This window comes from Heteronotia binoei, chromosome 3, assembly GCF_032191835.1.
Source record: "Heteronotia binoei isolate CCM8104 ecotype False Entrance Well chromosome 3, APGP_CSIRO_Hbin_v1, whole genome shotgun sequence".
NCBI classification, from domain to species: domain Eukaryota; kingdom Metazoa; phylum Chordata; class Lepidosauria; order Squamata; family Gekkonidae; genus Heteronotia; species Heteronotia binoei.
The window spans coordinates 141,548,814-141,565,179 of NC_083225.1; the positions used below are offsets into that span (position 1 = coordinate 141,548,814).

The following is a 16,366-nucleotide window of genomic DNA, read 5'->3' on the forward strand; positions in this document are numbered from 1 at the left end:
AAGGCCCTGACCCTCCCACTTGTTATTGACAGAAATCAAGGCTTGAAGTTGCCAGTGCTGTTGTAGTTGCCTCAAAACAGCCACTGAGGACATACATTTCTTCAAGCTACAGGTGCTGCTTCTATTAGATATATTAATATCTGTAACTAATTCTATGTGAAATGAATGAAGTATCCACTGTTGCATAGTAAAATAGCAAGGTACTGTTTGAAGTACAGCTTTATATGTCATTCTGGAGTATTCTCCAAGTTTTCATAATATGGATTCCTGTTTCTCTTAGGACGTTATTTCACCATTTTCCCAGACTTCCTAAAATCTTTAATCTTATTCTAGGCATCAATGATGGCTGAAGAACTTAAAAAAGAGCAAGACACCAGTGCTCACTTGGAGCGAATGAAAAAGAACATGGAGCAGACCATTAAAGATCTACAAAAAAGGCTTGATGAAGCAGAGCAAATTGCTTTGAAGGGGGGCAAGAAGCAGATTCAGAAGTTGGAATCCAGGGTAAATTTCTTGACTTTATTACAGGCAACCTTGTTGTTGCCACATTATCTAACTGCCATACACAAAGTACAGTTTGGAGGCATAGAATTTCATACATGTGGTGACGAGCTGCAACAAAGAAGAAAGCATAGTAATGCAGTCATTTGTACAAAAACTGTAGACAAGATGACAACTATCTGAAAAAGTCAGTGAAGACTGAAAATGCCAAGAGACCACCTGTAGTTCTTGCGCCAGATACAATGCTCTTTGGGCAATTCTTGATATGCTCATTTTAAAGATCACAGTGGAAGAGCAATCCTTGCTGGAATAGCTGCATTTTAATGCACAAGAAACAAAAGAAGAATAAGTGTGTGTGTACTCTAAATGCTTTAAAAATATTTTTGAAGCACATTCAAAAGACTTACCACTGACATTTAGTTTTTCAAATTATTCCTGTGATGCAATTCTACTCTGCAGATGTTGCTCCCAGTAGAACTTATAAATTCTGTGTTCTGGTGCAGATGCGTGAATTGGAAAATGAACTGGAGGCAGAAGTCCGTCGTAATACAGAATCTCAGAAAGGAGTTCGTAAATATGAGAGACGCATCAAAGAGCTGACTTACCAGGTAGTAATAACAAGTGACAATCAATGATGTTAGTAATTAAAGGCATGAAATGCTGCTCTAGAAACATAGTTTTTTCCAAATACAACAGCTAGTGCTGTTACTGAAGTAAAAAGCATTAGCAAAGATTTTGTAAGATATTGATAGCAACTAATAGTCTGCTGGCAGATGTAGCCATTGATCTTTGCACAGAGGGACATGAGACAAGGAGGAATGGTTTTGTTTTGTGTTACTAGCACACTTCAATCTCTCTCCCCACCCCCCTTCCCCCTCCCGAGTTCCCAAGCCCTTCAGTAAAAATGGACGGTGGGAAATGGGAGCAAAGGTTGTCATCTGGGGCCTATCCCAAAGAGGGCAGATTTTATCTAGAGACTGTAGTGTCTTTCTACTATTATGTCAGTAGAATTACTCATATTTTTATTGAATCATGAACAGAATGTCTCAAGTTATGAAAATTCATTTGATTAATCTGAGTTAGTTAGCTGTATAGGAGCTGCATGAAAAAGCATTCCTATCTATCATTATATTTTTGAGGAGTAATAAACCAAAAGAATGCAGAGTGCTTAAGTGCAAAAACAGAACAAACATGAGAGAGCGTATCACTGAAGACAAAAGCTGCTGAAAGAGAGAGGGTGGCATGCTATCTTGCTTTTCATGATACGCTTGAAGGTTATAAATTGGATCCCATGGCAAAATTCTGCTGTTGGAAGGGACGGGGTGATTTTTCCCAACTTCCCTTTCCCACTTCAGACCTCTGCCCTTATGTTTCTGTGGGTCCCCCATCACCCAGGTGCTGCATTGTGGGGGAATGTTGATCCTGCTGTAGGATGAGGATTTACAATATGATCCAAGCCTTATAGCTATTGTTTGATGGATTTCTCAACTTACTTCTATCATCCTTATGTATTCTCATAATTATGGTGATTAAAGAATGGTAGAAAAGATTGTTGTCCTCGCCCACCTATTGAGAATGTTTATGGGATGAGTAGGAATTCTAAACAACATTACTGATGCTGCAGTAGTGTCTTCTTAATACTAGTAGCAGCGCAGAGTCAATTATTAATTCTTCTTGTTCTGTCTATAGTCTTTCAGCATACGTAGAGCTAGTGTGGTATGATGGTTAAGGGTGGTGGACTGTAATCTGGAAAACTGGATTTGATTCCCCACTCCTCCACCAGCTAGGTACCATGGGCCAGTCACAGTTCCCCCAGAACTCACTCAGTCCCTGTTGTGGGGAGAGAAAGGGAAGGTAATTGTAAGCCTCTTGGAGACTCCTTAGGGTAGAGCTAGGTATAAAAATCTACTCTTCCCCATATAATTTATCCTCATTGGAACCCTATGAGGTAAGTTTGTTGGAAAGGAAGTGGCACACCAGAAACCATCAGCATGCTTGGTAGCTATGCAGAGATTTGAGGTTACATTTCCCACACCCTAATCCAGGAGCTATCCAGTGCACAAGTTCATTCACTTTGATACCGTAAGACAGCTTAGCTGAATGCCTTGCAATTGTTGTTGAGAGACAGTGTAGCACAGAGGACAGAGTGTTGAACTTGGATGGGAGACACTTCCTGTTCAGCTGTGACGCTTCCTGGGGGGTCTTAGGCATGCAGTTATCTCACAGAGTGGCAGTTCCATGTAGGCCATCTTTACTTCCTTGAAGGAAGGGCAGGTGAAGCACAGGACATATGATATAGAATTATTTCTTTGTTTGTACTCCAAAGGCAGAGGAAGACAAGAAGAACTTGACAAGGATGCAGGAACTGATTGATAAACTGCAGCTGAAAGTGAAAAGCTATAAACACCAAGCAGAAGAAGCTGTAAGTGCCATAAGCTGGTGCTGTGAAATGCATGGACATGATCTTAACTGATAATAAGTGTTATTTTCCGCTTCACTGTCTGAGACAAAATAGCCAAGAGGGAGCAGCCTCATTAGGGAAAAAAGGCAAACCATGGAAGTTCTTGTTCAGAAAGGGCACATCCTTTTGAATTATTAGCACTTGAATTAAAAGGACATTTTTGTTTCTGAGCATACATTTTATATACTTTACAATAATGAAATAGTTTGTGCTGAATGTAGTGGCAGTTGGATCCTGTGTCACTAGGGCAGAGTAAGAAGTCTGGAAACCTGTCTGCCCATGAAGTACCTCCCAGACTAGTTGTAGAGTTAGCTGTCCAATTAGCCTAGAAATCTGAAAAGCACAGCAGTGTATCTTTCCTTTTTCAAGATGAACTTGCATGGCTTTTAAGAGTACAGAGGCAAACATGAAAATACATGGGAAAAGCTTACTAAATGGCCTAGTGCTGTCTCTCCCCATGACCCCAGTGCTACAAATAACATCCACTTTCCCAGGAATGATCTATTAATTTTCTTTTGTCATCCATACTAAAAAGGCTTTCCAAAAAGGAATCTAGTTTTACAAAAGTTAGAGACTTTGAAATCAGAATAAACTAGAGACAGTAATATAATTTTGTCCAGTTTTCTTAAATGTTTTTATTGCTGAACAAAAATTGGAATTATATTTGGGAGTTCTTGAATGTCTTAATGTGTCCCCTCCCCCCCCCCGAAAACTAATGATGTAAGATACAATCAGCAATCTAAATACAATCTTATTGCACAGAATGGTACATTGATTCAGAATCCTTTGTCCTTGCATAACAAATGAAGCTCCTCGGTCTTACAACAGTTCACTGTCTATTCTCTTCCGTCCTCAGTGAATGCCATAGATTGATCTTCTGACTTAATAAAGAGCAGAAACGAAACAATTTGTTTACAGAACATGTCTAACATACCTGGAGATCCATAGTATAGGTATGTGGTTTAAGACAGCTTGCCCATGATCTTCTATATAGAACCAATGTCCTCAAAGAGTAAAATAGGACTTCTCATGGTAGTGTAATTTGCTGAAGCATGAACTCAGTTGTGTCCTATTTCTTAAATTAAAATTTTGATATTTCTTGATTAGTTCATAAAGCAGATTACAGAACAGACTTATGCCTGATCCAGTCAGTGCTTTCCTAAATCAGTTTCTGAGGGTAGCTGTGTTGGTCTGCAATAGATCAGCATTCAGTAGCATGTTAGAGACCAATAAGAAAGTTTCAGGATGTAAGCTTTTGAGAGTCACAGCTCTCTTCGACAGACCTGAGAGGAATAGAAATGTTCTCTAAGGTGCTACTGAACTCCAATCTAACTGTTCCTATAATCAGTGTTGCTAGAACAAATGGAGAAGTTACTAACTGGAGAAGGGTTGGGAGTAGGTTCGCTTGAGAACTTTGGCTTGGGAAATTCCTGGAGCTCTGGAGGCAGAGCTGGAAGAAGGAGCTCAGCAGGGATATGATGCCCTAAAGTCCATCCTCTGAACCTGCCACTATCTCCAGGGGAACTGATCTCTGGAGATCAAGTTTAATTTCAGGAGAATCTCAGGTTACCACCTGAGATTGGTAACCTAGTTGGGAGATGTAGTATTTTTGAACTCCATTGGGCTCATTCCCTTGATTCCTTAAGACTGAATGTTCTTCTGTTCCATATACCTTTTCAACTCCTGTAATCTTGTTATGGAGGGTGGGGGGTGGGCTCCCTCTGGGAATCCTACCCCCCCAGGGAAAGTGCATGCGCAATACATAGCCTCTCCTCTCCCGGTGTAGTGAACGCCGCGTGGTCACTGTCTGGCTATGCCTGGCAGATGGTCACTGCAATGGCCTCTCCTGCATTACTGCATCCGTAGCAACACCTTCTCGCTGGTCCCCCCCGTTTTCACAAAGTTTGCTACGTCATGGTGCGACCGAAGTGTCCGGCGGTATAACCGGATGGGCAGGCTGGGCCCACCAACCTCGTCAGCCTAAGAGAAGGAAAACTCTAACATCAAACCCGGGCAGATAGAGCTCGTTAATGTAACACCTACCACCTGGAGGACTCACTGCCGGCGTCCCGGCTTACTGGGCCATGGCAGATGACCCCCAGGTGAAAGGGTGGAGCCAGTACCGCGCACACTGGGCTTCACCTAAAAAATTCCTCTGCGCAGGCCTGAAGGGCATATCCACACACACAACTCACAACGCATCAAGTCCTGCAGCGATAGGCAAGGGGCGAAACGGCAGGTGGAAGGTGCCACTGGAAGCCGCAGTCCCGATCCTGCATGTAGGCGGTTCAGGATATTGGTCGCCTGATGCTAACCCGGAGACGAAAGCATCTTTCGGCAGCACCCTGAACGACCAAGCAGCCTTATCTAGGGACAGCACTGCTTGCTCCACACGGAGAGGGGCCTAGAAAAGGTGGCCTAAACAAAGCTCGTCTCCCCCACCCCAGTTGGCTAGCCGCGGTCAACGGGCATCCTTACTTGCGGTCGAAAAATAACAACAAAGAAAAGGCATGCACCTGCCTCACAAAGTGTGCAAAGACTAAAGCTTGCGTGTTGGAACATCAGAACCATGCTTGACACAGTAGGCAGTGGTCGCCCTGAACGACGCTCTGCTCTAGTTGCCCACGAACTTCTCAGGTTGAATATCGACATAGCAGCTCTCAGTGAGGTCCGTTTCCCTGAGGAAGGTAGTCTTCAAGAACACGGTGCTGGCTATACCCTCTACTGGTCGGGTAAGTCAAAGGTTGAGAGCCGCCTTTCTGGCGTTGGCTTCATGGTCAGGAACTCCATTGCCTCCAAACTCGAAAACCTTCCAACAGGTCACTCAGATCGCATCATGTCCATGCGCCTCCCACTTCAAATCAAGCAGCATGCAACACTCTTCAGTGTGTATGCCCCAACCCTTCAAGCAGATCCTGCAGAAAAGAACAAGTTCTATGCTGATCTACGCAACCTCGTACGGAAAACCCCTACAGAGGACAAGGTGATCATCCTTGGCGACTTCAATGCCAGAGTAGGTAAAGACTCGGAAGCCTGGAAAGGAGTACTTGGCAAACACGGCATTGGCAACTGCAATGACAACGGGCGCCTCCTGCTAGAATTCTGCATGGAGCACCAGCTCACCATCACCAACACTATCTTCCAGCAAAAGAACAGTCTGAAGACAACCTGGATGCACCCACGGTCCAAGCATTGGCACCTTATCGACTACATTCTGGTGCGCCAGAGAGACCTTCGAGATGTCTTACACACCCGAGTAATGCCCAGCGCAGAATGTCATACGGATCATCGTCTTGTACGCTGCAATCTCCGTCTTCACTTTAAACCCACACCCAGGAGAGGAGGTATCCCTCGGAGGAAGTTTCAGGTTGGCAGCCTCCAGTCAGCCGAAGTTAAAGCTGCCTTCCAGGCAAAACTCCAGTCAAGAATTGAGGACCTCAGTTGCCCCACAGACCCTTCTCCAGAAGCACTCTGGGAACACCTAAAAACTACCGTCCTGCAGATCTCTGAAGAAGTCCTCGGGTTCTCCACAAGGAAGAACAAGGACTGGTTTGATGAGAACAATCAAGAGATCCAAGAATTACTGGCAAAAAAGAGATCTGCCTACCAAGCACATCTTGCTCAGCCCTCCTGTCCTGGGAAAAAAGCAACCTTTCGCGCTGCATGTAGCAACCTCCAGCGCAAGCTTCGAGACATTCAGAACGAGTGGTGGACCAAGCTTGCAGAGAGAACCCAGCTGTGTGCAGACACTGGTGATTTAAGAGGGTTCTACGAAGCCCTGAAGGCAGTATATGGTCCATCATATCAGGCTCAGAGTCCCTTGCATAGTGCAGACGGCCAAGTGCTCCTCACAGACAAGGCATCCATACTGAACCGGTGGTCAGAGTATTTTCAGGTTCTCTTCAGTGCCAACCGCGTAGTTCAAGATTCAGCAATCCACCTCACCCCACTTCAACCGGTGAAAACAGAGTTGGATGAGATCCCCACCCTAGAAGAGACTGTTAAAGCCATCAAGCAACTGAAAAGTGGCAAGGCAGCAGGAGTTGATGGAATTCCACCAGAGATCTGGAAGCATGGGGGCACAGTACTACATAGCTCACTTCACAAAGTACTTGTCACCTGCTGGGAACAAGGCAAATTACCACAGGACTTTCGCGATGCAATCATCATCACCCTATACAAGAACAAAGGGGAAAAGTCAGACTGCTCCAACTACCGGGGGATAACCCTGCTCTCCATCGCAGGCAAAATCCTCGCCAGAATACTCCTGAACAGACTGGTGCCCACCATTGCAGAAGAACTCCTCCCAGAGAGCCAGTGCGGCTTCAGAGCTAACAGGAGCACCACCGACATGGTATTTGTTCTCAGGCAGCTCCAAGAGAAATGCAGGGAACAGAACAAGGGTCTGTATGTGACTTTTGTCGACCTTACCAAAGCTTTCGATACCGTTAGCAGGAAAGGCCTGTGGCAAATCTTGGAACGTTTAGGATGTCCCCCAAGGTTCCTCAGCATGATCATCCAGCTACACGAAGACCAGCGAGGCCAAGTCAGACACTGCAACGACCTCTCGGAGCCCTTCCCAATAGGCACAGGTGTAAAGCAAGGCTGCGTTCTCGCGCCAACTCTCTTTACGATCTTCTTTAGCATGATGCTTCAAAGAGCCGCAGTAGATCTAGATGAGGACGATGGTGTCTACATCCGCTATCGCACCGATGGCAGCCTGTTCAACCTGAGGCGACTAAAGGCACACTCCAAGACAATGGAAAAACTCATCCGAGAGCTACTGTTTGCTGATGATGCTGCACTCGTCTCCCACTCGGTATCAGCTCTGCAGCATATGACGTCCTGCTTTGCAGAGGCTGCCAAGCTATTCGGCCTAGAAGTTAGTCTGAAGAAGACAGAAGTTCTCCACCAGCCTGCACCCCAGGAAGATTATCACCCTCCCTGCATCACTGTGGGTGAATCAGTTCTGAAGACAGTCCAGCAGTTCAGCTACCTGGGGTGCATCATCTCCTCAGATGCCAAGATCGACAAGGAGATTGACAACAGGCTGGCAAAGGCAAACCGTGCATTTGGCCGACTGCACAAAAGAGTGTGGAGCAACAAGCATCTGAAAAAAGGCACAAAGATCAATGTTTACAAAGCGGTTGTGATGACAACCCTCATCTATGGCTCCGAATCGTGGGTTTTATACCGTCATCACCTGCGACTCCTTGAGCGCTTTCATCAGCGCTGCCTTCGCACCATCCTCAACATCCACTGGAGTGACTTTGTGACCAACACTGAAGTCCTCAAGCGGGCAGAGGTTACCAGCATCGAGGCACTGCTGTTGAAGACGCAGCTGCGCTGGGCAGGGCATATTTCTAGGATGGAAAACCACCGCCTTCCCAAGATTGCCCTGTATGGCGAACTCTCCACCGGCCATCGAAATAGAGGGGCACCAAAGAAGAGGTACAAGGACTCCTTGAAGAAATCCCTTAGCACCTGTCACATCAACCATCACCAGTGGTCTGACCTAGCCTCAGATCGCAAAGCATGGAGGCACACCATCTACCAGGCTGTCTCTTCCTTTGAGAACACGCGCATAGCTGGTCTTGAGGACAAAAGGAGATTGAGGAAGAATCGCACTGCTACAGGACCAACCCTAAATCAGACTTTTCCCTGCAGCCGCTGTGGCCGGACCTGCCTGTCCCACATTGGTCTTGTCAGCCACCAGCGAGCCTGCAGCAAACGTGGACTATTGCACCCTTCTTAAATCTTCGTTCGCGAAGCCAAGCCGAGAGAGAATCTTGTTATGTGGCTGGTTCCATGCTTTGACAGGAGTGACCAAACAACTTTGTTGTTCTTGCAATTCTGTTCTTGAACATTCACTGTTTCTTTAGCACAGCAGCTTTTGCTTACCAGTCAAAGGCTAAAAATGACTACAAAAAGATGGCTCAGAACATTTTGCCTGCCCAGTCTCTCTCTCCTTCCATGTCACCCTAGCCACAGCCCACTATGAACCAGGCAAAAAAACACCAACTATCTCCCTTGCTCAGTGAAAACACCCATTATTTTCCTTGCTCAATTAATACATCACCCACGAGTATACAAAATATTTATATAAAGGTACTATATCACAAGAGAAACCAAGAAAATTCTAATGTAAAAAACTTTGAGTAACTATGGTTGTGGAGTATTTATATTTTTACTCTTAATGATTCTCTATACTAGCCGGAGACTGATGCTTCTCCCGATATTATTTATTTTTACATTCTCGGGTTGTTTACATGTACATCTCTTGATAAAGATACTTAATCAAAACGGGAAGAATGATCAAAATTCCATTGAGAACTCATTTTTATGTGCATTTGGAAAATGTATATACACATACATTGTATGTTGTACATTGCCAATATTATTTCCTTGTAAGCCTGGACCTATAACATTACTTATATAGATACCTTTTGTTATTTATTGGAATTAGCATTTATATTGTAGCAGAAAGCTTTTCTTGTGGTGTAGGACCTTTATATAAATGGTTTTGTATACTCGTGGTGATATTTTCATTGAGCAAGGGAGATAATTGGAGTTTTCACTATGAACCAGGCAGTAGTGTAATGACTGCAAGAGGTATGATTGTTCTCTTTTGCTGGCCATGCCAGATCAGGCAGGCTTCATGAGCAGCCCACCTCATTCAGGCACCAGAGGCAGGGGTGTAGGGGGCATGCACAAGTTGGTGCTTCAAGTAGTCATTTGGGCATCAAACCCAGGTATCAAACCCAACATTCATGTAGAGCTGTCAGTCAGACAAAGAAGGCTAGTGGTATGACAGAGGAACTCTGTTAAAGGAAACTGCTTTTCAGAGCACGGGTGGGAAGCAAACCTTCTGGAGGCTGAATCAAATACTTATTGTTTACTGATTTAACCTTTCCATTTTTCCGTCTTGTGGAAAACCACTTCTTGGCATATTACCAGAGTAGAATTGTTTTAATGTACTTTTTTCCTTAATAGGAATCACAAGCCAACCAGTACCTTGCAAAGTACCGGAAGCAGCAGCATGAATTGGATGATGCTGAAGAACGAGCTGAAATAGCTGAATCCCAGGTCAATAAGCTCAGGACCAAGTCCAGAGATATTGGCTTGAAAAAGGTATGTCAGATAAACCAAAGCATGGAATATCTGCTAGAATGTATAAGGCAAGCCACACCTCTGTAAGGACCCATGTATGAATCTGGAATAGCATTTCCTCTTTTTTCTCTGCTCATCCACTTTGGAGGAAGCCACAGTGATACCTTTCTGGTTAGATTAATTGTGAGTGGCCAAAAAGTAGCTGGAAACGTCTAGAGCAGAGGTGTCAAACATGCAGCCCGGGGGATGAATCAGGCCCCTAGAGGGCTCCTATCAGGCCCCCAAGCAACTAGCTGTCATCTGCTTCCTTCTCTTGCTTCCTTCTGCGTAACAGCTTGCTTTACCAGGATTGCTCAATTGCACAGGAGCTACAGAGCAAAATCTCTATTCAGGGGTCGTTTTGTAGAAAAATAGGTGGTGGAGCTCATCCAGGATTGTTATGCAGCTGCACCTACTGTTCAGTGGACAAGGTGGGAAGGAGGAGATGGAACTCTCAGAAAGGTTCAGAAGCTGTGCTCCTGTGAACTCCCACTGAATCTGAGGCCGGCCTCTATTTACTCCATTGGTTGAGGCTCTTCCCTTGGGGAGGAAGTGGGGGAGGGAGAGCTTGCTTTGCCAGGCTCTCTCAATTGCACAGCAGAGTTACTGAGCCAAGCCTCTCTTTCTTCTTTTGGCCGAGACTCCTACCCTCCTGGTCCCCTGGGGAAGGAAGGAAAGAGCCAGAACTTCCTTTACCCAGTTCCCTGGATCTCATGGGAGAAATATAAAGAAAGCACATTTAAATCTTTTTGTTTTAAAGTTTTTTTAAAAATCTTTTTGTTTTTCTGTGTTTTTTATAAAGTTTATATCTCTACTACCTTGCCGGCGTATAAGACGACTTTTTTGCCCTGAAAAACATGCCTCCAAGTGGGGGGGGTCGTCTTATATGCCCAGTCGTTTTATACGCCGGCAAATACGGTATTTCAAAGCAAACGGAAGCGATGAGCTCATTTAGGCCCTCGGTGCTTGCCGTTGTTCAGGCAATACCAATCCCTAGTCCTTTGAGGGGAGGGGAGATAGAAAATGACGTTATGGGCAAGTTTCAGAGCAGCCGTGAATTCTGCGCAGCGGCCGATTAGCCGGACAGAGCCTGAAGCTCTGGGGAAATGGGCAGGAGGTCACCTTGAATGTGGGGAGCGTGGGTTCGAATGGGCGCGCCCTCTCCTTTCCGCCCACGCTGAGCTCCTGGGAAGGCAGTGGGCAGGGCTCAATGGGCAGCCGTGGTGGCTGGGTAATGGCAGCCCTGTGAGGAGGATCCGGGCGAGCGGTGGGGCAGGAACTGCAGCCTGCGGGAGATGCGCCGTGTGGGTTGGGGGGGGCGGGGAGGCGACGTGGACCCAGGCCTCTCCTGTTGCCAGGTAACGGCAGGCGCTCAGGTCAGGTGGGGCGCTGGGAGCCCACGTGCCCTCTGCTCCCTGCCGCCACCGGCGAGATGGCTTCCTTCCTCACGGACCCTCCCCCGGTCACCTGCCCCGTAGTCTCTCCTCTCTGTAGGGGACCTCTTGGGGAGCCTGGTGCAGCCCTCCCCCAGTTAGTGCCTCTGGTGGATGCTCTTGCCGATCATCCTCCTTCCTTTCTGGGCCGGCGCGTGCAAGTCCTTGTCTGCGTTAATGCTCAATCGTTGTTACATGTGAATGAACATAAGAACATAAGAGAAGCCATGTTGGATCAGGCCAGTGGCCCATCCAGTCCAACACTCTGTGTCACACAGTGGCCAAAAACCCCAGGTGCTATCAGGAGGTCCATCAGTGGGGCCAGGACACTAGAAGCCCTCTCACTGTGCCCCCCCCACAAGCACCAAAAATACAGAGCATCACTGCCCCAGACAGAGAGTTCCAACAATATGCAGTGGCTAATAGCCACTGTTGGAACCCTCTGCTCCATATGCTTATCCAATCCCTTCTTGAAGCTGGCTGTGCTTGTAGAATGGAAATTAAAAAGGAGTGAGTGGCATCACACTCAAGCAGGCTCTGGATCCTAACCGAATACAATCAATGGCAAAAAAAAATGGATACTGTATGTGTCTGCATGCGTGTGCAACCACATGTATAGGTGTGTAATGTATGAAGCTAGCAAACAGTACAATGTAGCGAAGAATTACATCAGTCCAAGGTTGTTGCTTTCAGTGGCCTTACGTTGGAGTATCTGAACAGGATTGCATTCAAGTGGTGCCTTATTCCAGCAGGCTCTGGATCCTAGTAGAATTGAGTCCGTAGCAGAAAAGTACATGTGCTTGGGAGGGGCAACAGGATGAGGGCTTCTGGTGTCCTGGCCCCAATGATAGATCTCCTGATGGGACCTGTTTTGGTTTTTTTTTGCCACTGTGTCACAGAGTGTTGGACTGGATGGCCCATTGGCCTGATCCAACATGGCTTCTATTATGTTTTCTTATGTTTTTATGTGTGTGATGAGTATGTGTGCCTATATGATATATGTACATATATAAATATGTACCATATTTGCCGGCGTATAAGATGACTTTTTTGCCCTGAAAAACATGCCTCCAAGTGGGGGGGTCGTCTTATATGCCCAGTCGTCTTATACGCCGGCAAATACGGTAGATACATACATGGCCCTGCCCATCCCCACATGACTCGGCGCAACAAGGTCTTATAAAGTCATATTCGGCCCTCATAACAAATGAATTTGACACCCCTGCTCTAGCACCTTCTGTTGCAGAGAGATGCCTTTTCCTTTATCTTTACTTAAAATTAAAGGATTAAAGAAGGCTATGGTAAAGAAACCATCCTTGGATCCTACTGATCCATCCAATTACCACCCAGTGTTGAACCTTTTGTTCCTGGATAAGGTAAATGAGAGAACAGTGGAAGAACAGCTCCAGACTTTCCTGGGTTCGGCTCTGAGCCCATCCCAGTACGATTGCTACACTGGTAATGGAACAGAGACAGGGCTGGTCACCCTCGCAGACGATCTTTGTAGGCAGCTGGAAACTGGCAGGTCAGCACTAGGGATAGTCATGAACTGAATTATGAACCAAAATCCATCAAGAACTGGGCCTGGTTTGTGGACCTTTGTTCATGCCATCCCACCCCCACAACCCTCCTAGGTGGCTTAGGAAGGTTTGCGTAGTTCGTATTGGGAGACATGCTAGTACTGGCAGCCATTTCTGCAGCTGGTGAAGAATATGCCCATATCTCTTGATGGTTTCTGTTACAGGTATTTTTCAGACTCCAGAAGAAAACCACTGTTTGACTGAGGGTGCTTTCTGTAAAATGTTAGTTGAATTGTCAGGATGTTTTAAAATGCTTTAGAATCATAAGAGCTGGAAGGGACCTCCAGGGTCATCTAGTCCAACCCCCTGCACAATGCAGGAAACTTACAATACTTCCCCCGAAATTCACAGGATCTTCATTTCTATTAGATGGCCATCTAGCCTCTGTTTTAAAACCTCCACCACTTCCTGAGGAAGCATGTTCCACTGAGGAACCTCTCTAACGGTCAGGAAGTTCTTCCTAATGTTGAGCCAAAAACTCTTCTGATTTAATTTCAATCCATTGGTTCTGGTCCTACCTTCTGGGGCTTTTTGACTCAATTTAAGAATTTTGTTATTTGGAAATGTCACCTGTCCTGAACCCTGTTGCACAGAGAAGGACAGGCTATTAATCAAATAAATAAATACATGATAATAATAACACACACACCCCCCCCAAAAAAGAAAGAAACCCCAATGGCTAGGAATTCGAAGAACCCGATTCACAGATTGTTATAATTATGTTCAATTTTCATTTTTAAAAGCACCCTGAAAAAGTCATCGTCATGAGGAGTGGGTGGATGCTACTAGGGGACTGAGGCTTAGAAACTAAAGAAATCTGCCATGTGGAAGCCCTGTTGCCACTGTGCATGTGGGAGCCCTGTTGCCACAGCAGCAATGTGAAAATCATTCAAGGCTTTCCCTGCGTGGAAAACACCTGAATGCAGACTGTTCACACTGCATTGTATGCCAGGCATTATGGAGATGGGAGTAACCTTGCTATGGGGTTGGACATGTTCCCCAGAACAAGCTCAGCATCTAGCATGACTCTGACAAAGATGCACAGTGTGAAAAGGAGGAAAGGATCCTGTAAGAACATCTTTCACAGAAATCCAAATTTTTTTGTCAAGGCTTCTGGGACTTGGTTGCAAATAAAGTACATAAGCTGTGGGAGCATGTTCCATATTGCAGTGCCAAATGCTCCAGTGTATTATTTTAGTCTAGGGCAAACTTGTTAGAGGGCGCCTACAACATATTAATCTTCAGAGTTATATATTTTTACACTTGTAATGATGCCTTAGGAGCTACTGTAATTAATATAAGTATTAGTTTGTAAAGGTGCAATCCCAGGACTATTAAAATGAATGTGTGGTTTGACAGCGGTCTTTGTTTGAATTTGGATAATCCCCCCAGAAAAAACGTTAAAACTGGCAGTTATAACCTTGGCATTGGTTCACGTGAGTTATTTTGGCAGCCATACCTCATATTTTCTGGTTTTATTAGCATAATTTTCTCTAATGATGGATATTGAGAAACACCTTATTCACTAATACATGCAATGAAAGCTCCCACTATACTGTGGAGGCTAAGGAGGAGGTCTGTACTGGCACATTGCATTCTCATGTGATGCTGTTCTCATGGCCACCATTCTGGGAGCTCAACAGGGGAACACCAGACTAAAAAGCATGCTTGTAGCCAGAGTGAAAAAGTTGAGCTTCAGCTTTATAGGAAGCCTATAAAAGACACAGACTCACAGCCATTTCTGCAGTAGGTGAAAAATATGCTCACAACATCTCTTGATGGTGTCTGTTACAAGCATTTTTCAGAGTCCAGAAGAAAACCACTGTTTGACTGAGAGTGGAACAAAATGTAAAGCACTAAGATTTCAATTCCATTGTAGGAGGAGTCTTTTCACTCAAAATTTTACTGCAAAAAGTTGTTTTCCTCAACTGCATCCTTAATAATGTTATTTTCTTTCACACATGCGTTAATTGGATGATTTGAGACAGTCACAGTCTTTGTGATGTGCAGTAGCACTGAGCTTGGGAAGCCAAGTGAGCTCTCTTGAGTAAATCTTAATTTCCTAGTAAGTTTGTACAGAATTGCCATCGCCAAAAGTCATGTAGTAATTTCTATTTTGCCTAAACTGCATTGTCACCTTTTATAATATTTTTCAGGTCCATGATGAGGAGTAAAAATATCTTGCCTGTTGTGTAATCAAAGTACAGAACCATGATGACACTGTCTATTACTTTAGCCCAAAGCTGAGGCAGAAGAAAACAGGCATCTTAAATAAAGATCAAATTTAAATTAACTGCTGTCCTTATGGTTTGGCTTTTCTGTTCTGTTTGTCAAGATTTGGAATTAAAATGGCAGGGGAGAAATTGTCTGCAATGGCCATTATACTGAATTAAGTTTCATGTTCATTTAGGATATGGGAGATAATGGACAGACTCCACTGGGAACTTTTTTTTTTTCAGAAATGCTCACTGAAATGAATTATGTTGCTCAGCAGCAGTGTTTCCTTTGAACGCAAGGAAAGAACACAAGTTCTTGTGGAATAATTGTCACTGTAGGTTTTTAATCAAGGGCAAAGGTGGGAATATGCTTGGGGAACATAGATGTATATCCAAGTGTTATAACTGAACTTTGCCAAAGCTACATTTAAGCTACACAAAGGGTCTTCCCATTCATAGCTGGCCACCCAGAAAGGATAGACAATGGTTAATTTTCTGTACTGTTAGGTCAAAGACAGAAAGCATAGATGTGTTTTTAGTGTTACAAGAAGTGATGCCTTGACAAAATTAAATGCTCTTCTATGCATTTTGTCAAACAGAAGTCTTGTATTCTGACAGGCTACGAGGAAATAATTATGTACTGGTGATTCCAGACTATTAGCACATTCTTAAGAGAGTAAATGACAAAAGAGAAAGCTTTGTCTTTAACTTTGGGAAGTGTACCTCTGTCACTGAGTTCCATTTTTCCTTGTCAGTAGACAAAAGTGTCATGAATGCATAATCTATCTTGCACAAGGGAAGCTCTTTTTCATTATCCAACTTTTGTATTAAAGCATGAGCAGTGATGTTATTTCCAGCACTTTACTAGCAGTTAGTCACTTCTGTGTTACATGCCTCACACTGACAGCTGGGTGAAGAGTAACCTGTGGACTTAAATGCATTATTCTTAATAATTGACAAAGCAATTAAGGACTGAGGCAGTGGTGGTCTATGTGGAACGGAGTGTCCTTGGAAGTATTGGGACCA

General features: G+C 44.7%; 1 protein-coding gene across 1 annotated transcript in view; it reads left to right on the top strand.

Moving 5' to 3' along the window:
- The window catches only part of MYH15 (myosin heavy chain 15), a 135,955-nt gene extending 120,538 nt beyond the window's left edge, over positions 1-15,417 (top strand). Inside the window, exons 38-42 of the mRNA XM_060234543.1 lie at positions 334-504; positions 1,005-1,109; positions 2,828-2,923; positions 9,956-10,093; positions 15,281-15,417. Coding sequence (XP_060090526.1) covers positions 334-504; positions 1,005-1,109; positions 2,828-2,923; positions 9,956-10,093; positions 15,281-15,298 — 528 coding nt within the window. The 3' untranslated portion in view covers positions 15,299-15,417. The remainder of the gene's footprint in view (positions 1-333; positions 505-1,004; positions 1,110-2,827; positions 2,924-9,955; positions 10,094-15,280) is intronic.
- Positions 15,418-16,366: the final 949 nt, after the last annotated feature.